General features: G+C 37.6%; 1 protein-coding gene and 1 non-coding gene across 4 annotated transcripts in view; both read left to right on the plus strand.

Moving 5' to 3' along the window:
• WDR76 (WD repeat domain 76) overlaps positions 1-23,364 on the plus strand; it is a 51,955-nt gene that overhangs the window by 3,603 nt on the left and 24,988 nt on the right. For all 3 annotated transcript variants that reach the window (XM_077880880.1, XM_077880878.1, XM_077880879.1), the window contains 2 exons: positions 11,720-11,812; positions 14,111-14,166. In XM_077880880.1, coding sequence (XP_077737006.1) covers positions 11,720-11,812; positions 14,111-14,166 — 149 coding nt within the window. The remainder of the gene's footprint in view (positions 1-11,719; positions 11,813-14,110; positions 14,167-23,364) is intronic.
• On the plus strand, positions 2,458-2,564 carry LOC144303680 (U6 spliceosomal RNA). Its single transcript, XR_013370660.1, has one exon. It is a non-coding gene; the product is annotated as a U6 spliceosomal RNA (small nuclear RNA).

A 23,364-nucleotide genomic window follows, 5' to 3' on the forward strand; every position in this document is an offset into this window, starting at 1 on the left:
TAATTTTTGGGCTTCTATTGCCTCTCAGGAATGTTGTACTTCATTTAAAGTGACAAATTTTGTGCAAAACAAGATAAAACCATACCATACGTCAAAAAGTTGATGGAGGGCAGCCCAAGTGGCTCAGTGGTTTAGCACCGCCTTCAGCCCAGGGCGTGATCCTGGAGACCTGGGATCGAGTCCCACATCAGGCTCTCTGCATGGAGCCTGCTTCTCCCTCTGCCTGTGTCTCTGCCTCTCTCTCTGTATCTCTCTCTCTCTCTCTCTCTGTGTCTCTCATGAATAAATAAATAAAATCTTAAAATAAAAAAAAAGTTGATGGACAGAAAATGATAAAAGGGAAAGGGAGATAAGATAATTGTGGTGGTGTTCTTTTGAAATAGGAATTCAATTTATGCTTTACTGTCTCAGAAGTAAGAGTTAAGACCTCTGGTGGGACAGTGTGGGGTAAGTCATTATTAGTGCAGTGGACTGGAGGTTGAAAGCCTAGGTTTTAGATGTGGCTGCTTTTTAAAAAAAATTTATTTATTCATTAGAGAGAGAGCTCAAGTGGGGGTGGAAGAAAGAGTCAATGGAAGAACAAAACTCCTCACTGAGCAGGGAGCTTGACTCAGAGCTGGATCCCAGGACCCCAAGATCATGACTTGAGCTGAAGGCAGATGTTTAACCAACTGGGTCACTCAGGTGCCCCAGATGTGGCTGCTTCTGTTTAAGCAAATCACTCTATAGTGAGGGAAATTGGATAAGATCAGTGCTTCTTAAATTTTAGTCACTATTAGAATTTCTTGGATGGTTGTTAAAATTCCATTACAGGACTCTACCACCAGAATTTCTGTTTCAGAAGTTTTGGAGTGGGGTAAAGAATTGGCATGTCCAGCAGTTTCTTAGAGATTCTGGTGCTATTGGTCTGGGATGGCATTTCGAGAAACACTGGATTAGATTATCTCTTTGGCCTCTTCGAGTATAAGATTCTGAGTATATGAGGCTAGTGTGAAGTAGATTTTATTTTTAAAAATTTATTTACAATTTTTTTTGTTTTTTTAATTCTGTTATGCTTAACATAACGTATTACTTTCAGGTGTACGATATAGCGATTCAACAATTTTTTAAAAAGATTTTATTTATTAATTCATGAGAGACAGAGAGAGAGAGAGAGAGAGAAGCACGCTCCATGCAGGGACTCCAGGACCACGCCCTGGGCCAAAGGCAGGTGCTAAACCATTGAGCCACCCAGGGATCCCCGTGATTCAAAAATTCTATACACTACACAGTTCTCATCATAAGTGTACTCTTAATCTCCTTCACCTATTTCAACCATTCCCCCCCCACTTCCCCTCTGGCAACCATCTTTTCTTTATAGTTAAGAGTCTTCCTTGGTTTATCTCTGTCTTTTTTTCCTTTGCTCATTTTGTTTCTCAAATTCTACCTATGAGTGAAATCATATGATACTTGTCTTTCTCCGATTGATTTTGCTTAGCATTATTCTCTCTAGCTCCATCCATGTTGTTGCAAATGGCAAGATTTCATTCTTTTTCATGGCTGAATAATATTCCTGTTTGTGTACACGCATGTGTGTGCTGGTGTGTGTGTGTGCAGACACACGCGCCCCACACCTTTTTCTTTTAAGATTTTTTTTTTTAATTTTTAAGTAATCTCTATACACAACATAGGGCTTGAATTTACAACCCAAGATCAAGAGTCATATGTTGTACTGACTGAGCCAGCCAGGCACTCCTCAGATCCGTATCCATTCATCTATTGAGATTTTAGTTTGATCTAAGGAAATAGGGTCAGAAATTAGAACATTAGGAGTAAGTACTAGAGCTATTCGAGCAGTCATAGATGCCCAGCAGTGTTAAAGTAGGATAAACTGAAAGATCTAACATCTTTTTTTTTTTTTTTTAAAGATTTTATTTATTTATTCATGAGAGACACGGAGAGAGAGAGAGGTGGAGACACAGGCAGAGGAAGAAGCAGCTTCCATGCAGGGAGCCTGATGTGGGACCCGATCCTGGGTCTCCAGGATGAGGCCCTGGGCTGGAGGCGGCGCTAAACTGCTGAGCCACCCACGCTGCCCAAGATCTAACATTTTTATAGGACATTTCATTCTTTTCTCTTACTTTCATTAATTATCTTTTTGGACCAAAATGACTAAAGCTTTTTGGTACTATGCTTAGAAACAATATTTTATTTTATAAGCTTATTTCTTCCCCAAATGAGGGAAAGCTTTTGTCAAATCACAGGTAAGTGTCTTGGCCTGCAAGTCAAGAATTTTAGGGGTGCCTGGATCACTCAGTTGGTTAAAGCATCCAACTCTTGGTTTTGGCTCAGGTTATGATCTTGTGGGTAGGGAGATTGAGCCCGGAGTTAGGTTTCCATGCTCAGTGAGGAGTCTACTTGAGATTCTCTCCCTCTGACTTTCCCCGACTTTCACTCTCTCTCTAAAATGAATAAGTAGTGCTCGCTTCCGCAGCACACATGCTAAAATTGGAACGATACAGAGAAGATTAGCATGGCCCCTGTGCAAGGATGACACGCAAATTCGTGAAGCGTTCCATATTTTAAAAAAATAAATAAATAAAATGAATAAGTAAATCTTCAAAAAAATTTATTCAGTTTTTTGAGAAACTTGCTAAATTTCATCTCTCAACACTTTTATTAAATATTTTAACTTCACAAAGCATTTCTTAACAGTTTTTTTTTTTTTAACAGTTTTAAGCTTTGAGAACATTTGGGCTTGCAGAAGAGTGGCAAAAATAGTAGAGAATTCGGATATATCTTTTACCTGGTTTCCTCCTTTTTTTAATATTTTATTTTATTATTTTTTTGTGTTTTTTGACATTTTTAAAAATTTAAATACGATTTGCCAACATATAATGTAACACCCAGTGCTCATCCCATCAAGTGCTCTCCTCAGTGCCTGTCACCCGGTTACCCCATGCCCCCGCCCACCTCCCCTCCTGCAACCCTTTGTTCGTTTCCCAGAGTTAGGAGTCTCTCATGGTTCATCTCCCTCTCTAATTTTCCTCACTCAATTCCCCTCCTTTCCCTTATAATCCCTTTTACTATTTCTTATATTCCATGTATGAGTGAGACCATGTGATGATTGTCCTTCTCCGATTGACTTACTTCACTCAGTATCATTACCCTCCAGTTCCATCCAGGTCGATGTAAATAGTGGGTATTCATCCTTTCTGATGGCTCAGCAATATTCTATTGTATAAATAGACATCTTCTTTATCCATTCATCTTTTTTCAATTTCATTTTTTGTATATTTGTATATTTTTTATTGGAGTTCAATTAGCCAACATATAGCATAACACCCAGTGCTCATTACCTGGTTTCCTCTTATGTTAATATCATAAATAACTGTAGAACATTTATCAAACCAGGAGTTAACCTTGCTACAATATTAACTTAAGTACAAAATTTATAAGGATTTCATTAGTTTTTTTTTTTTTTAAAGATTTTATTTATTTATTCATGAGAGACACAGAGAGAGAGAGAGAGGCAGAGATAATGGCAGAGGGAGAAGCAGGCTCCATGCAGGGAGCCCAACGTGGGACTCTATCCCGGGTCTCCAGGATCAAGCCCTGGGCTGAAGGCGGCGCTAAACCGCTGAGCCACCCGGGCTGCCCAGGTTTTTTTTTCTTTTTTTAACTGATGTCCTTCTTCTGTTCCAGTATTCAGTCTAGGATTGCACAGGTGCATTTATTATAAGGTTTTATTTATTTATTCATGAGAGACACACACACAGAGAGAGAGAGAGAGAGAGAGAGAGAGAGAGGCAGAGACATAGAGAAAGAAGCAGGCTCCATGCAGGGAGCCTGATGTGGGACTCGATCCTGGGACTCCAGGATCACGCTGAAGGCAGACGCTCAACTGCTGAGCCGCCCTGGCATCCCTGCACAGTGCATTTAATAGCTATGTTTCTGTATTCTCTTCCCATCTGTGACAGTTCCTCAATCTTCCATGACCTTGGCACTTTTTTTTTTTTTTAAGATTTTATTTATTTATTCATGAGAGACAGAGAGAGAGACAGGCTGAGGGAGGAGCAGGCTCCATGCAAGGGACCCTGACATAGGACTTGATTCCGGGCCTCCAGGATCAGGCCCTGGGCTGAAGGTGGCGCTAAACCACTGAGCCACCCGGGCTGCCCGACCTTGGCACTTTTGAAGAGTACTGAATAGTTATTTTGTGTGATGTTCCTCAATTTGGGTTTGTCTACTATTTTATCATAATTAGATGAAGGTTTTGCATTTTGGGGGAAGAATACTACTGATGCAAATGTGCCCTCTTCAGTGCATCATATCAGAGTGTACATGATGTTGCTATGTTTTACTGGTGATGTTGACCTTGATCACTTGGCTAAGGTGGTATCTGTCAGGATTCTCCAATGGAAACATTTTTCCCTTTGTAATTCCTAAATATTTTGAAGGAGATACTTTGAGACTAGGCATATATCTGGTTTCTGTCATCAAGCATATATTTATTTTTTTTCTATTGAACTATAATTCACAGAACATAAAATTTACTATTTAAAAATGTACAATTCAGGGATGTCTGGGTGGCTCAGTGGTTGAGCGTCTGCCTTTGGTTCAGGTCGTGATCCTGGGTCCTGGGATCAAGTCCCATATCAGGCTCCCAGCAGGGAGCCTGTTTCTCCCAATGCCTCTGGCTCTGCCTCTCTCTGTGTCTCTCATGAATAAATAAAATCTTAAAAGTGTACAGTTCAGTGGTTTTTAGTATATATACAAGATTGTACAGTCATTGCCACTATCCAGTTTCAGAACATTTCTTTCACTATGAAAAGAAACCTGTACCAATTAGCAGTGACTCCCAACTCCTCTACCTCCCTAACCCAGCCCTGGAAACCACTAATCTACTTTTTCTCTATCGATTTGCCTATTCTGGACATTTCATATAAATGGAATCATATGATATGTAGTTTCTTGTGTCTGGCTTCTTTGACTTAGCATAATGTTTTGAGGGTTCATTCATATTATATAGTATGTATTGGTACTTGATTCCTTTTTATGTTTGAATAATATTGCATGAATTACTACATTTTGTTTATCCATTCATAAGTTGCTGAACATTTGGGTTTTCCCCACTTACTTGCTATTATGAATAGTGCTGCCACAAACATTTGCTTATGAGTTTTTGCTGAACATATGTTTTCCATTATTTTGGGTGTATCTGTAGGAGTGAAATTGCTGGGTCATGTGGTCAACTGTGTTTAACTTACTGAGAAACTGTCAAATTGTTTACCAGACTGGCTGCACCATTTTTACATACCAGTGGCAGTGCATGAAGAGTCTACTTTCTCTGTCTAGAGATGTCTCTACACATCTGCCAATACTTATTATTTATCTTTCCTAAAAATTAAAAAGAAATTTAGTTGTAAAATACACAATATAAAACTTATCACCTTAACCATTTTTGGAAGTACAATGTAGTACTGTTAAGCACATTTATGTTGTTGTGAAACCAGTCTCCAGAAATCCTGTCATCTTGAAAAACTGAAACTCTATCCCATTAAATACCTCATTTCTCTCTTCCTACCAGCCCCTGGCAACTACCATTCTTCTTTGTGACTCTTTAAATTTGACTAGTATAGGTATCTCATAAAAGTGGAATCATGGTATTTGTCTTTTTGTGACTGGCTTATTTCATTTAACATAATATCCTTAATTACTCATGTTTTTCTTTAACTAAAAAAATCGGGGGGGTAGGGGCAGAGGGAGAGAGAGAGAATCTTAAGCATCGACTTGGACTTGATCTCACGACCCTAAGATCCAGAGCTGAAATCAAGTCACACTTAACTGACTGAGCTGCCCAAGTAATCCTCCCTTTAAAAAAAAAAAAAAAGTAATTTCTACACTTAATGTGGGGCTTGAACTCACAACCCTCATATCAAGAGCTGCATGCTCTACCAACAGAGCCAGGCAAGTGCCGCTTGTCTTTCTGATTACAGCCATTCTAGTGGATATAATGTGGTGTCTCATTGTGGTTTTGATTTGCATTTTTCTAATGACCAGTAATGTTGAGCATCTTTACATGTACTTATTGGTCATTTGTACTTTGGAAAAATACCTTTTTGAGCCCTTTGCCATTTGAAAAATTGTCTTTTTGTTTTGAATTATAAGAGTTCTTTATATATTCAGGAAACTAGACCCTTATTAGTTATATCACTTGCAAGTATTTTCTCCCATTTTGTGTACTTTATTTTCATGTTCTTGATAATGCCCTTTGACATAAAAAAAGTTGTCTATTTCAATTTTTTTTTTTTTTGAGAGAAAAAGCACATATATGTGAGTGGTGGTGGTGCGGCAGCAGAGGGAGAAAATCTCATGCAGATTCCATACTGAGCCAAGCCTGACTCAACACTTGATCTCACGGTTATGAGATCATGACTTGAGGTGAAATCAAGAGTCAGATGCTCAACTGTCTGAGCCACCTAGGTGCTCCTAAATTTAATTTTTAATTAAAGATGTTTAAGTCTACCTTATTTAATTCTTTTTGTCGCTTGTGCTTTGTTGTCATATCTAAGAACCTGTTGCCTAATACAAGGTTATGAAGATTTACACTATATTTCCTTCTAAGAATTTTAAAGTTTTAGCTCTTACATTTAGGTCTTTGATCTATTTTGAGTTATTTTTTATAATGTGATGTAGGGGTCCACAAATTAATACTTTTGCATATAGGTACCCATTTATCCCAGAACCATTTGTTGGCAAGACTATTATTTTTCATTGAATAGTCTTAACTATAAAAAAAAATTTAACCTTAGGTTACAGGCTTATTTCTAGACTTTCAGTTTTATTCTGTTGATCTAATGCCTATCTGTATGCCAGTATTACACTTAAAATTTTTTTTTCTATTTCAAGTATAGTTAGCATACAGTGTTATATTTCAGGTGTACAATAGTCCTACACTGTTTTAATTACTATAGCTTTATATTAAGTTTTGAAATCAGGATGTGAGTCCTGCAACTTGGTTCTTCTTTTTCAAGATTATTTTGGCTATTCTGGGTCCTTTGCATTTCTATGTGAATTTTAGGCTTGTCCTAACATTTAGCTTGTCCACTTTTGCAAAAATGGCATTTATCATTTTGATAGAGATTGCACTGAATCTGAAATTTGGGGAGTATTACTGTTTTAATGATATTAAGTTCCAGTCTATGAATAAGGATGTCTTCTCTCTTTTTTAAAAAGAAAGTATTTATTTTTAGAGAAGTGCACACACTAGCTCTAGGGAGGGGCAGAGGGAGAGGGAGAGAGAGAATCTCTCAAGCAAACTCCCTGCTGAGTGTGGAGCCTGATGCAGTGTTTGATCCCACAACTCATGAGATCATGACCTGAGCTGAAACCAGGAGTTGAGTGCTCAACCAACTAAGCCACTCAGGTACCCCAAGAATGTCTCCCCTTTTACTTAGAATTTCTTTTTTTTCTTTTTTTTTTAAATTATTTATTTATTTATTCATTTATTCATTTATTCATTTATGATAGACAGAGAGAGAGAGAGAGAGAGAGAGGCAGAAACACAGGAGGAGGGAGAAGCAGGCCCCATGTCGGGAGCCTGAGGCGGGACTCGATCCTGGAGCCAAGGGCAGGTGCCAAGCCGCTGAGCCACCCAGGGATCCCCTCTTTTTTTTAGATTTTATTTCCTTCAGTATTTAGTTTTCACTATATAAGCCTTTTTTTTTTTTTTTTTTAAGATTTGTTTATTTAAGAGAGAGAGAACAAGCTGGGGGAGGGGTAGAAGGAGAGGGAGGCAAGCAGACTCCCCACAGAGTGGGGAGCCTGATTTGGAGCTGCATCCCAGGACCCTGAGATCATGATCTGAGCCAAAATCAAGAGTTGAAGGATTAATTGAGCCATCCAGGCCCCCTAAGCCTTATACTTTTTGATTAAATTTGTTCCAAAGTATATTATTCTTTTTGATGCTTGGATGGTGTTTTTTCTTAAAATCATTTTCTGATTGTTCATTGTTAGTGTATAGACATATAAATGATTTTTGTATCTTGTAACTTCGCTGAGATTGCTTATTAGTGTTTTTGTGTGAATTCTTAAGCATTTTCTGTATATAAGATCATGTTTTGGCAATAGTTTTATTTCTTCCTTTTCAATCTGGTATTTTTTATTTTTTCCTAATCATCTTGTCCACATGTCCTACAATCTCCAGTACAGTGTTGAATAGAAGTAGCAAAAGCAGACATATTTTCTTGTTCTGAGCTTTAGGGAAAGAGCTTTCACTCTTACATCATTAAGTCTGATGTTACCTGTGAGAAACATCTGTTTTCAAAAAGTTTTTATCTCTAAGTGATAATAGATGCATAGCAATTTGCAGAAATACTACAGAGAGGTATCAGACCCTTCACTCAGTTTTTCCCAATGGGTACATGTTCTATATCACAGTATCAAAACTGGGAAATTCACATCTTACAAGGTATATGTATAATTCTGTATCATTTTATCACATGTTGATTGGTATAACTGCATGACAGTGAAGATACAGAACTATCGAACTATTCCATCTCCATAAAAACCTTTAGGCTCTTTCTTTCTTTTTTTAAAATGTATTTTAAGTAGAGTCCAGTGTGGGCCTTGAACTGATTCGTTTTGTATCTCTACAATTTTGTCATTTTGAGAATGTTATATAAATGGATTCATACAGTTTGTGAATTTTTGACATTAGGTTTTTAATTCAAGTTACTTTGATCTTTTTTTTGAGCATAGCATCCCCTGTTTTATGGATACAGTAACTTCTTAAGTGTTTCTGAAGATAGTGGAGTTTTTAAAAAAATGTTTATTGCCTATATATGTTTATTTTGAAAGCCCACTTTGCTTGGTTTTCCTGTTACGTGTTGCAAGTTTTTTTTTTTTTTTAATATTTTATTTATTTACCCATGAGAGACAGAGAGAGAGGCAGAGACATAGGCAGAGGGAGAAGCAAGCTCCATGCAGGGAACCCAATGTGGGACTCGATCCCGGGTCACCAGGATCACAACCTGGGCCAAAGGCAGACGCTTAACCGCTGAGCCATCCAGGCATCCCTACATGTTGCAAGTTTTTGAGAAGTGGGTGATGGGTAAGAATACTTTGAGGGCACCTGGGTGGCTCAGTGGTTGAGCGTCTGCCTTTGGCTCAGGTCGTGATTCCGGGGTCCTGGGATTGAGTTCCATATCAGGCTCCCTAGAGGGAGCCTGCTTCTACCTCTGCCTGTGTTTCTTGCTTTCTTTCTGTATATCTCATGAATAAATAAATAAAATCTTAAAAAAAAAAAGAATAGTTTGAATTATACATTCCACTTAAAGATACCGATTATTTTTCTTAATTTTTAAAATTGTTTCTGTGGTAAGTAGAATCATTTAAATTTGTTTCTTTGATTTTTTTTTTTTTTTGCTTTTTTTTTTTTTGTTGTTTGTTTCTTTGATTTTGAAATAGAATCTTAGGAAGTCCTTGATGATGGGTGGTGATGCTTTTCTCTGAAAAACAATTGTAAAGGCAGTGACACAATAAACTTTAACCTTTGCTGCCACTATTATTTTGTGTATGTGAGGAAAAATTTTTATTTTGATCAAAGTAATACATGTACATCCACATTTAAGTTCTATAATTCCACATTGTGCGTGTGTGTATATATAGGTAATTCCATATATACACACATATGTACTCAGAAACAAATCAAAACACCCAGCAGTTTTCTGCCACATAATTCTCTTTCTGATTACTGCTCCCCAGGAAACAAATTATACTTTCAACCTTTCTAGCTTTTATTTCTTCCGTGTTATCTGTTGACTTAATATGGAAGATAAAGACTTGTTTCATTCATGCTCACCTTATACATTTGTGCCCACCCACTCCTTTCCCTTCTCACCTCCTTACTAGGTACAGATGAAACTCTGGCAGAGTTGTAACAAAGAATTCTAATGGCTTTATATATCTATATAGTTTTTTTTAAATTTATTTATTCATGAGAGACAGAGAGAGAGGCAGAGACACAGGCAGAGAGAGAAGCAGGCTCCATGCAGGGAGCCCGATGCTGGACTGGATCTTGGGACTCCAGGATCACGCCCTGGGTGTGAAGGCAGGCGCCACACTGCTGAGCCACCCAGGGATCGCCTATCTATCTATCTATATATATATTTTTTTTTTCCATGAAACAATTCCTGGGGACCTCCACCTTCCTACTTCATTCTGGGCTGTTTAATACTTTCTTGGCCTTTTATCATTTTTCTTTTAATTTCTTTTACTTTTTATCACTCTTGTGCTGGAACTTCTGTACCTTGGATCCTGTCTTGGATCTAGTTTTTAGCTTTTTTTTTTTTTTTTTTAAATTTTATTTATGCATTCATGAGAAATACAGAGAGAGAGAGAGAGAGGGTTAGAGAGAGAGGCAGAGACCCAGGCAGAGGGAGAAGCAGGCTCCGTGCAGGGAGCCCAACACGGGACTCGATCCTGGGACTCCAGGATCAGGCCGTGGGCTGAAGGCGGCATGAAACCGCTGAGCCACTGGGGCTGCCCTATTTTTTAGCTTTTTCTCTCATTTTGGTGAAGTATGGTTTATAGTAGCTTCCTGAGAACAGGTGTAGGAGAGATAGTTGACGTATCTGAAAAAGTTTTTATGCTGTACATTTGATTGGTGGTTTAATTGGATTTAGAATTGTAAGTTGAAAATAACTTTTCCTTAAAATTTTTAATACTCTTCCATTGTCTTCCAGCTCCCTTCATTATTGAGAAGTTAGTATCATTCTGATTCCTGCTTCTTTATAATCTTTTTTTCCTTATCTGCAGTTTTTTTTTTTTTTTTAAATCTTATCTCAGGTGTTAAATTACGTGATGACCTGTGTAAGCTTTGGTCTCTTTTCATTTGTTGTGCTGCATAATCATTGGGCCTTTGAATATGGAAACTCATATCTTTAGTTTCCAGAAATTTTCTTATTTCTCTAATAACTTTCTCCTCCATTTTCTGGGCTTCTCTTTTTTTTTTATTTTTAAAATTTATTTTTCCTTTTATTTTATTTTTTTAAAAGATTTTTTTATTTATTCATTCATGAGAGACAGAGATAGAGAGAGAGACAGAGACATAGGCAGAAGGAGAAGCAGGCTCCATGCAGGAAGGCCAATGTGGGACTGGATTCTGGGACTCCAGGATTACTCCCTGAGTCAAATGCAGACACTCACCGCTGACCCACCCAGGCATCCATTAGCTCCTCTTTTTACCTCTAGAACTATTAGTTGGATATTGGACATCCAAGCTTGATTCTCTGGTTTTATGGTCTTTTCTGTGTGTGCCTTTATCTCTTTTGTTGTTGTTATTTTATATAAATTTCATTAACTCATCATGAATTTAAAATTTTCTATTACTGAGTTCTTTCTCTTTTTGCTTAATAAAAAGATAACTGTGAGTAATGGTGTAAGTAATGACCAGTAGGAAATAAGTTGCTGTTGGGTTATATTACTTCTGATATGTTACTTGTAATTTAATTGGGAAGCCATACAGATACCTTGTGATTATCTCAAATTCAAACTCTTATAGTCAGTATCCAATGCATCAAAAGCTGTGTGCCATTTGTTAAGATAGCATAAAATGAAAAGAGCAAGTGCAATTTGAAGGAAAGTATACATTTGAGAATTCAACACATTGTTTTGTGAGGTGCATTTTTTATGGATCATGCAAAGTAACCAGAATTTTTTTGGTGTAATTTCATAGGATGAATTTTCAGGATTGTCACCATATGAAAGGAAGAGACTGAAGAACATATCAGAAAATGCAAACTTTTTTGCTTCTCTTCAGTTGTCTGAGGTTTGTGTGGAGTTTCTTTCTTTTTTTATTTTTATTTTTTTTAAAGATTTTTACTTATTTATTCATGGGAGAGACAGAGAGAGGCAGACACACAGGCAGAGGGAGGAGCAGGCTCCCTGCAGGGAGCCCAGTGTGGTACTCCCTGGAATCACAACCTGAGCCAAAGGCAGATGCTCAACAACTGAGCCACCAGGCACCCCTTGTGTGGAATTTCTAATTAAAAGCAAGATGCCGGGATCCCCGGGTGGCGCAGCGGTTTAGCGCCTGCCTTTGGCCCAGGGCGTGATCCTGGAGACCCGGGATCAAATCCCACATTGGGCTCCTGGTGCATGGAGCCTGCTTCTCCCTCTGCCTATGTCTCTGCCTCTCTCTCTCTCTCTCTGTGTGACTATCATAAATAAATAAAAATTAAAAAAAAAATTAAAAAAAAAATAAAAGCAAGATGCCATTCTTCTTGCCTGTAGGTTAATAAAATACTCAAAGTATCAGGTTTCATATATCAGATAAGGGATGGTAAAATTAGGAATGAATTTTGCATTTAATAAGAAGAGGTTACCATATTTTATTGATTCTAAGACTTTTCATTTTAATGTTTTTGAAGTTGGCATCTTGAAACTAACTGGCAGCTTTTCCTCCCTTTTGTTGGTGATCATGGTGTCTTATGAATGGCTGTCTTGGATTCAGAGGAACAGGGTATGTTCCAAGTGGTTGCTTTAGGCAAATGATAAAGGAGAAGTAGGAGGAATGGGTTGAGGGTTGTGTAGTTAAGGAGTGAGAGGATAAACTTTTTCTTTCTTTCCTTCCCTTTTTTTTTTTTTTTAAGATTTATTTATTTATTAGATCACATGCTGGGGGCGGGGGCAGCAGAGTAGAGGGAGCAGCAGGGTCCTGCAGAGCAGGGAACTCAGGTGTGGAGCTCAATCCCAGGAGCCTGGGATCATGATCTATCTGAGTCTAAGGCAGATGCTTAACTGACTGAGCCATCCAGGCGCCCCCCCCCCCCCTTTTTTTAAATCGTAAGGAATAGGTGGAAATATGCTTTGTATAGTGAACTTTAAGGATAAATGGCCAGATGTATGCTAATGTTTTATAATCATTGTGACTAAATGTGTAATTTACATTGTGCTTTCACACTGTGGGTAAGTCTTCTATGTGTGAGATAGCTCTTCCTGAAGGAGGGTGTGTGGTATTTTCCTTCAAAAGATAAGCCCTTGGCTTTATTAAATAATTACTTGTTTTCTTGGGTTACACATTCCCAAATATTCAGCATGTGTTTGCATCTTGAGGGAAGGGAGGGCAACTTAATATGAGGGAATGACATTATTAAGTCACTAAAAGTTGAAAATTAAACAAATTTATTTTTTTAAAAGTTTTTTTTTTTTTTAAGATTTTATTTATTTATTCATGAGAATACACAGAGAGGAGAGAGAGAAGCAGAGACACAGGCAGAGGGAGAAGCAGACTCCATGCAGGGAGCCTGATGTGGGACTCGATTCCGGGTCTCCAGGATCACACCCTGGGCTGCAGACAGCGCTAAACCACTGAGCCACCAGGGCTGCCCTAAACAGAAATTTAAACAAAGTATCTCTGATTTTTATTTTAGTTAACAGAAATTAAGATTTTTTTTAAGATTTTATTTATTAATGAGAGACACAGAGAGAGAGAGAGAGAGAGAGGCAGAGATAAAGGCAGAGGGAGAAGCAGGCCCCATGTAGGGAGCCTGATACAGGACTCCACCCCGGACTGCAGGATCAGGCCCTGGGCTGAAGGCAGGCGCTAAACCGCTGAGCCACCCGGGCTGCCCAGAAATTAAGATTTTATTTATAGAAGTATAATATAACTTTTCTGGGAACTATCAAAGTAGGATTACCTGCAGTAGAAGTTACACCTTTTAATTTATAATAGTATGTTTGATTAAATGTTTAATATTTAATCATATAAACTCATTAGCAACCTGGTCCAAGGTATCAGAATGTCAGTACTTTAAGAATGTTAATGCCCCATACTGGGGCTTAAACTACTGACATTTGGCTTAAACTCATGACCCTGAGGTCAAGACCTTAGCCCAGATCAAGAGTTGGATGCTTAACCAACTGAGCCACCCAGGTACCCCAGTCCTTTAGATGGTATTATTTACTTGCCTTTATTATTGATAGTGTGTTTGTTTCATGTCTATTACCAAGAGCAGGTATATCTTAAGGATCTTTATTTCCTATATAGATCTTAGTGTCGATAAAGCAGCATACTTAATATTTTAGAAGGTAGTATCTTTTCATGTATGTTTTGTGTATTTTGCAGTCAGCTGCAAGGCTCCGTGAAATGATAAAGAGGAGACAGCCTCCTGCATCCAAAAGGTAAAAGATTTGGTTTATAATGCCTATACGACGATGCATTGTTGAGTTATTTATAATTTGAAAAAAATAGTTATGTGGTAAAATAATAAATCAGAAGCCGTAACCTTTTTTTTTTTTTTAAGATTTTATTTATTTATTCATGACAGAGAGAGAGAGAGAGAGAGAGAGAAAGGCAGAGATGAGAGAGAGAGAGAGAGAGAGATAGAGAGGGAGGGAGAAAGGCAGAGACACAGGCAGAGGGAGAAGCAGGCTCCATAAAGGGAGCCTGACACGGGACTCCATCCCAGGTCTCCAGGATCACACTCCAGGCTGAAGGTGGTGCTAAACCACTGGGCCATCGAGGCTGCCCTTTTTTTTTTTTTTTTTTTTTAAGATTTTATTTATTTATTCATGACAGACAGAGAGAGGGAGAATGGCAGAGACACAGGCAGAGGGAGAAGCAGGCTCCATACAGGGAGCCTGACGTGAGACTCGATCCTGGAGAAGCCATAATCTTAAACCTGTTGTTCCATGTCTCCTGTTGTTCCATGTCTTCACAAGTATTTGGTGTTGTCAGTGTTCTGGATTTTGACCATTCTAGTAGGTGTGTATTGGTGTCTCATTGTTCTTTTAATTTATATTTCTCTGATAACATGATACAGCATCGTTTCATATGCTTATTGCTGTCTAGATATTACCTTGATGAACTATCTGTTAAGGTCTTTGGCCCATTTTTTAATTGTTTTTTATTGTTGAATTTTAAGAGTTCTTTGTATATTTTTGATGACAATCTTTTATCAGATGTATCTTTTGCAAATATTTTCTCCTAGTCTGTGGTTTATCTTCTTATTCTCTGGATTCTGTCTTTTGCAGAGCAGACTTTTTCATTTTAATGATGTTTACTTCATCAATTTTTTCTTTCATAGATTGTGTTTTCGGTGTTTTATCTAAAAAACCATTGCTATACCCAAGGTCACCTAGGTTTTTTCCTGTTGTCTTGTACAAGTTTTATAGTTCTGCATTTTACATTAGATATATGATCTATTTTGAGTTAATTCTGTGATGGGGGTATTGATTTTTTTGTTTGTTTGCATGTGGTTGTCCATTTGTTCTAGCACCATTTATTAAAAAGATTATTTTTGCTTCATTATCTTGCTTTTGCTCCTTTAAGATCAGCAGGCTCTCTATTCTGTTCCATTGATTTGTGTATTTTTTCATCAGTACCCTACTTTCTTTAAAGACAATTACAGCTTTAAAGTAAGTCTTGACATAGGTAGTCAGTCCTCCAACTTTGTTCATCAATATTATGTTGGTTATGCTGTGTTTTTTGCCTCTCTATATAAAACAATCATTTTGTCAGTACCCACAAAATAACTTTCTGGGATTTTGATTTAGATTACAGTGACTTTATAGATCAAGGTGTAAAGAACTGACATCTTGACTCTCTGTAAACATGGAATATCTCTCCATTTACTTAGTTTTTTTATTTTGTTCATCAGAGTTTTATAGTGTATTTCATATAGATCTTGGAAATATTTTGTTAGACTTAAACCTAAGTATTTCATTGCATGAGTGCTAATGTAAATAATATTATATTTTTATTTTTATTTTTTAATTTTAATTTTATTTTATTTTTAAAGATTTAATTTTTCATAGAGACAGAGAGAGAGGGGCAGAGACACAGGCAGAGGGAGAAGCAGGCTCCATACAGGAAGCCTGCCATGGGACTCAATCCTGGGTCTCCAGGATCATACTCCAGGCTGAAGGTGGCGCTAAACTGCTGCGCCACCGGGGCTGCCAGATATTATATTTTTAACTTCAACAAATTTCACTTGGTTATTGCAGCATATAGGAAAAGAATTGACTTTTATATATTAACTTTGTATCCTACAACTTAGCTCTAACCACTTACTAGTTCCAGAGTTCTTTTGTTCATTTTTTAGAATTTTCTACATAGACTGTCAGGTCATCTATGAGCAAATGCAGCTTTTTAAAAAAACTTAATAGATTACTAGTTTATTATAAAAGGATATAACTTAAAACAACTAAAGGAAGAGATGCATAGGGCAAGGCATGGGGAAATGCTCTCTCAGAGCGTGTTAACTCTCCCAGCACATCCATGTGTTCACCAACCTGGAAATTCTTTTGTTTTTTATTTTTATTAAAAAAAATATTTATTTATTTGAGAAAGAGCAAGTGAGGGGAGGGACAGAGCTAGAGGGAGAGGGAGAGAATTCCAGGCCCAGGGCAGACACCGACTTGGGGTTTGATCTTATGATCCTGAGATCATGACCTTAGCCGAAATCAAGAATTGGATGCTTAACTGACTGAGCCACTCAGGCATCCCCAACTTGGAAACTCTTGAACAAATATAGTTTTATTTTTTCTTCCAAATCTGCGTACCCTTTGTTTCTTTTTCTTGTCTTACTGTATCAGCATAGTGCTGAAAAGGAATGGGGAGAAAGGACATTCTTGCCTGTACCTGATCTTGGTGGGAAAGCTTGGTGTTTCTCACCATTTAAGTATGACATTAGCTATAGGTTTTCTGTAGATACTTTATCAAGTTGAGAAGGTTCCCCTCTAGTTTACTGATATTTTTATCATGAAAGTAGGATCACATGATTTTGCTTTTTTAGCCTATTGATGTGATGGATTACTTTGAATGATTTTCAATAGGCTACATTAAGACATTTTTGAATGTTGAACCAGTCTTACATACCTCAAATATATCCCACTTGGTTTAGTACTTTTTGTATATTGTTGGGTTCAGTGTACTAATATTTTGTTGAGAGTTTTGCATCTGCTCATGAGACATTATTGGTCTGTAGTTCTCTGTTTTTAAATGTCTTTAGTTTTATTATTAGGTAATGCTGGCCTCATAGAATTAGGTAGGTAATATTCTCTCTGCTTCTATCCTCTAAAAGACATTGTAGAGAATTGATATGATTTCTTTCTTAAATGTTTGGTAAAATTCACCGGTGAACTTATGTCAGCCTGGTGCTTTCTATTTTGGAAGTTGATTGATTAATGATAATAATTTCTTTAATAGGTGTAAGCCTATTCAGATTATCTATTTCTTTTCTTATTTTTTTTTTTTTTTAAGATTTTACTTATTTATTCATGAGAGGCAGAGAAACAGGCAGAGGGAGAAGCAGGCTCCCTGTAGGGAGCCTGATGCAGGACTCTATCCTGGGACTGATCCCGGGGTCATGCCCTGATCCAAAGGCAGACACTCAGCTGCTGAGCCACCCAGACATCCTCAGATTATCTTTCTTTTCTTTTTTTTCTTTTCTTTTCTTTTCTTTTCTTTTCTTTTCTTTTCTTTTCTTTTCTTTTCTTTTCTTTTCTTTTCTTTTCTTTTCTTCTTTTCTTTTCTTTTTTCTTCTTTCTTTTCTTTTCTTTCCTTTTCCTTTTTTTCTTTTCTTTCTTTCTTTTTTTCTTTCCTTCTTTCTTTCTTTCCTTTCTTTTTCCTTTCTTCCCTCCCTCCCTCCCTCTCTCCCTCCCTCCCTCCTTTCTTCTTTCTTTCTTTCTTTCTTTCTTTCTTTCTTTCTTTCTTTCTTTCCTTCCTTCCTTCCTTCCTTCCTTCCTTCCTTCCTTCCTTCCTTCCTTCTTTCTTTTCTTTCTTTCTTTCTTTCTTTCTTTCTTTCTTTCTTTCTTTCTTTCTTTCTTTCTTCTTCCTTCCTTCCTTCCTTCCTTCCTTCCTTCCTTCCTTCCTTCCTTCCTTCCTTCCTTCCTTCCTTCCTTCTGATTTTATTTATTCATGAGAAAGAGAGAGGCAGAGACACAGGCAGAGGGAGAAGCAGGCTCCATTCAGGGAGCCCGACATGGGACTCGATCCTGGGTCTCCAGGATCAGGCTCTGGGCTGAAGGCGGCACTAAACTGCTGAGCCACCCGGGCTGCCCAGATTATCTATTTCAAATTCAGATTGTGACAGTTGTGTCTTTCAAGGAATTGTCCATTTCATCTAGGTCATCAAATATGTTGGCATAGAGTCCATATCATTTCTTTATTATCTTTTTAATGTCCATAGGATCTGTAGTAAGACCCATCTTTCCTTTCTGATATTGATAATTTTTTTTCATAGTTAGCCTTGCTAGAGGCTTATTAATTTTACTGGCTTTTTAAGTTTGTTTGTTTGTTTGTTTATTTATTTATTTATTTATTTATTTATTTATTTATTTGACAGAGAGAAAGAGATAGCACAAGCAGGGGGGATAGCAGGCAGAGGGAGAGAGAGAAGCAGGATCCCTGCTAAGCAGGGAGTCCAATGCGGAACTTGATCCCAGGACCCTGGGATCATGACCTGAGCCAAAGACAGATGCTTAACTGACTGAGCCACCAGACACCCCTCATTGGTTTTTTAAAAAAATATGTTTTATTTATTTGAGAGAGAGAAAGAGAAGATACCAAGCACGAGCCAGGGAGAGGGGCAGAGGGAGAGAGAATCTCAAGCAGACTTCACACTTTGCGTAGAATTGGACATGAGTCTTGATCTCATGACTGTGCTATCATGACCTGAGCTGAAATGGAGAGTCAGACGCTTAACCAACTGAGCCACCTAGGTGCCCCAGATTTTAATGGTTTTTTGGAAGAACTGACTTTTGGCTTTATTGATCTACCCCCCTTCCCTGCCCCTGGTGATTTCTTGTTTTCAATTTTATTTATCTGCTTAATTTTTATTATTTTTTTCTTCTCTTTACTTTGGATTAATTTGCTCTTCTTTTTCTAGTTTCCTAAGTTCGAAACTTAGCTGATTTTTGACCTTCTTTCCTAATGTATGCATTTACTATTATAAATTACCCTCTAAACACTGCTTTCCTCACATCCCACAATTTTATGAGGTTGTATTTTCATTTTAATTTAGTTAGAAACATTATGTCCTCTTGAGATTCCTTCTTTGATCCATGTGTTATTTATTTTTAAAATTTTATTTAAATTAAGTCAATTAACATAAAATCTATTATTGATTTCTGAGTAGAGGTGATTCATCAGTCTTATATAATACCCTGTGCCCGTTATGTCACGTGCTCTCCTTAATGTTCATCACTCAGTTACCCTGTACCCTCACTCCTCTCTCCTTCAGCGACCTTCAGTTTGTTTCCTATGATTCAGAATCTCTTATGGTTTGTCTCCCTGATTTCATCCTCTTTTATTTTTTACTCTCTTCCTCTATGATCCTCTGTTTTGTTTATTAAATTCCACATGTGAATGAGATATGATAATTGTCTTTTTTTACTTATTTCACTTAGGATAATATCCTCTAGTTCCATCCATGTTGTTGCAAATGACAAATTTCATTTTTTGATGGCTGAGTAGTATTTCATGGTTTATTAGAAGTGTGTTTTTAATCTGTATATATTTTGGATTTTCCATGTATCTTTCTCATTGATTTCTAGTTTAATATGGTTGTGTTCTGAGAGCAAACATTGTATGAATTTCTTTTCAAATTTCTATTCTTTTAAGTTTGTTAAGGTGTGTTTTATGGTCTAGAATGTGGTCTACCTTGGTGAATATTCTAAGTTTGAGAGAAATGTGTATTCTGTTTTTGAATGAACTGGTATATGGATATTGGTTATATCTACTTCATGGATGGTGTGTCGAGTTCAACTGTGCCTTGCTGATTTTGCCACCTGCTGGCTCTCTCCATTTCTGACAGGGGAATGTTGAAGTCTCTGACTAAAATAGTAGAGCTACCTATTTTTGTAACTCTATTAGTTTTTACCTTACATAGTTTGGTGCTCTGTTGTTAGGTGTATTGTATTATGTTGTCTTGGAGAATTGACTCCCCTTCATCGTTCCTTCATCATTATGTAATGCCCTTCTTTATAATAACTTTCCTTTTTTTAAATTTTAATTAAAAAAATTCTCCTTTTTTTTAAAAAAAATATTTTATTTACTTATTTATTAATGAGAGACACAGAGAGAGAGGCAGAGGGAGAAGCAGGCTCCCTGCAGGGAGCCTGATGCAGGACTCCCATCGTGTGACCAGGGACCATGCCCCGAGCATGCATGCCCTGAGCATGCATCAGGCAGATGCTCAACCGCTGAGCCACCTAGGCGTCCCTCTATGATAACTTCCTTTGCTTTGAAGTCTGCTCTGTCTGAAATTAATGTAGCTACTTCTGCTTTCTTTGGATTTGTGTTAGCATGGTGTATTTTTCTCCATTCATTTACTTTTAATCTTTGTATCTTTATTTTTTTAGAGATTTTATTTATTAATTCATGGGAGACACAGAGAGAGAGAGAGAGGCAGAGACACAGGCAGAGAGAGAAGCAGGCTCCATTCAGGGAGCCTGACGTGGGACTCAATCCTGGGTCTCCAGGATCATGTCTTGGGCTGAAGGTGGCACTAAACCACTGAGCCACCCGGCTGCCCTCTTTGTATCTTTATATCTAAAGTAGGTTTCTTACAGCAACATATGTTTGGTATTGTATTTGATCAATTCTGACAATCTGTTTTAATGGTGCACTTAGACCACTGATATTCAAAGTGAGTATTGATAAATTTGGTTAATTATCTACCATATTTGTTTATGTGGTTATTGATATATTTGTATTTCTATCTGTTGTATTTGTTAATATTTTCTGCTTATTGCCCTTGTTTTTTGTTCCTATTTTTGCCTCTACTCTTTTTCTGCCTTTTATGGTTTTAACTAAACTTTTTTTTTTTAAAGATTTTATTTGGGGATCCCTGGGTGGCGCAGCGGTTTAGCGCCTGCCTTTCGCCCAGGGCACGATCCTGGAGACCCGGGATCGAATCCCACGTCGGGCTCCTGGTGCATGGAGTCCGCTTCTCCCTCTGCCTGTGTCTCTGCCTCTCTCTCTCTCTCTCTGTGTGACTATCATAAATAAATAAAAATTAAAAAAAAACCTTTAAAGATTTTATTTATCTGCGAGAGAGAGACAGAGAGAGCAAGAGCAAGCAAGTGAGGGGAGGGGCAGAGAGAGAAACAGACACCCTGCTGAGCAGGGAGCCCAACTTGGGGCTTGATCCCCGGACCCTGGGATCATGACCTAAGCCAAAGTCAGATGCTTAACTGACAAGCCACCCAGGTGCCTGAAACATTTTATGTGATATCATTTTCTTTCCTTTCTTAGGATATCAGTTATACTTCCCTCCACCTTTTTTTTATGTGAATGCCCTAGAGTTTACTATATATATATATACTATATATATATATATTGTATAGTTTACTATATATATATATATATATATATATATATATAGCTAACGCAAGTCCACTTTCACCTAATAATAAACAACTTCACAGTGTGAGTGGGGTATAGTGAGTACCTTTTAATAACAAAATAATCCTTTTTTTTTTTTTTAATTTTTATTTATTTATGATAGTCACAGAGAGAGAGAGAGAGAGAGGCAGAGACACAGGCAGAGGAAGAAGCAGGCTCCATGCACCAGGAGCCCGATGTGGGATTCGATCCCGGGTCTCCAGGATCGCGCCCTGGGCCAAAGGCAGGCGCCAAACCGCTGCGCCACCCAGGGATCCCATAACAAAATAATCCTAATTCTCCTTTCTTGTCCCTTGTATCATTGTTGTCATTCATTTCACATGTATAAACAAACATAAGTGTGTATATATATATATGTAGGTGAATATATACAGGTATGCATAAGATATATACATAAGTGTACGTAACCAGATACGTTGTTGATATTATTTTGAGCTAGCTGTTGTTAAGAATGAGAAAAATAATTTTTTTTCCTTTATTTATTCCTTCTTTGATGCTCTTCCTTTCTTTTTGTGGATCTGAGTTTCTGATCTATGTTATTCCTCTCTCTCTTATTTTAAAAAGATTTTACTTATTTATTTATTCATGAGAGACACAGAGAGAGGGAGAGGCAGAGACACAGGCAGAGGGAGAAGCAGGCTCCATGCAGGGAGCCCGATGTGGACTTGATCCTGGGACTCCAGGATCACACCCTGGGCTCAAGGCAGGTGCTAAACTGCCGAGCCACCCAGGGATCCCCTGTTATTCTTCTCTTTAAAGTACTTTAAACATTTCTTGTAAGGCACATATACTGGCAACAAATTCTGTTTATTTATTTATATATTTATTTTTTAAGTAACCTCTATGCCCAGTGTGGGGCTCAAATTGATGACTGCAGGATCAAGAGTTGCATGCTTCACCGACTGAGCTTGCCAGGTGCCTCTCTCAACTCCACTCTGGATTGCATAGTTTACGAAAGGATGGATGTAGTTCTTATCTTGTTTGCCTACTAAGGTGCTTTTTTTCCTTCTGGTGTCTTTCAGGATTTTTCCTTTCTCTTTGATTTTCTGTAGTTTGGAAATGAATGGCCTAGGTGTAGTTTTTTTGCTTGATGTACTCTGAGCTCTTTGCATCTGTGCTTTGGTATCTGACATTTATTTGGAGGTATTCTTGGTTACTATTTTTCAAATATATCTTGTGTTTTTCCCTTTTACTTATCCTTCTGGCATTCCCATTATGTGTATGTTACACCTTTTGTAGTTATCCCACAACTCTTGGATACTCAGGGTTTTTTTTTTTCAGTCTTTTTTCTCGTTGGTTTTCAGTTTTAAGGTTCCTATGGAGATATCCTTAAACTCCGGTATTCTTTCCTTAGCAGTGTCTTATCTACTAATCTCATCAAAGGCATTCTTCATTTCTCTTAGTGTTTTTGATTTCTAGCATTTCTTTTTGGTTCTTTCTTTGGATTTCCATCTCTCTTCTTATGTTGACTATCTGTTCTTAGATTGTGTTTAATTTATCCATTAGAGCCCTTAGCATATTAATTTTTTTTGCATATTAATTATAATTGTTTTCAATTCCTGTTCTGATGAGGGTGCCTAGGTGACTTAGTTGGTTAAGGATTTAACTTCTGCGCAGGTCACGATCTCAGGATCCTGGCATCAAGCCCCACATTGGGCTCTGCACTCAGCGAGGAGTCTCCTTGTCTCTCTACCTCTCCCTCTGCCCCTCCCCCTACTTATGCTCTCTCTCATTCTTTCAAATAAATGAAAAATTTTAGAAAAAGTTTAAATTTCTGTTCTGATAATTCCAATATTCCTGCCATGTCTGGTTCTGAAGTTTGCTGTGTCTCTTTAAATTGTGTTGTCTTTCATTGTGCCTTGTAATTTTTTTCTTGATAACTGGACATGATGTACCAGGAAAAAGGAACTGTTGTAAATAGGCCTTTAGTAATGTGTCAAAGGGGAGAGAAAGCTGTTCTATAGTCCTGT

Source organism: Canis aureus, chromosome 32 (genome assembly GCF_053574225.1).
Source record: "Canis aureus isolate CA01 chromosome 32, VMU_Caureus_v.1.0, whole genome shotgun sequence".
NCBI lineage: Eukaryota > Metazoa > Chordata > Mammalia > Carnivora > Canidae > Canis > Canis aureus.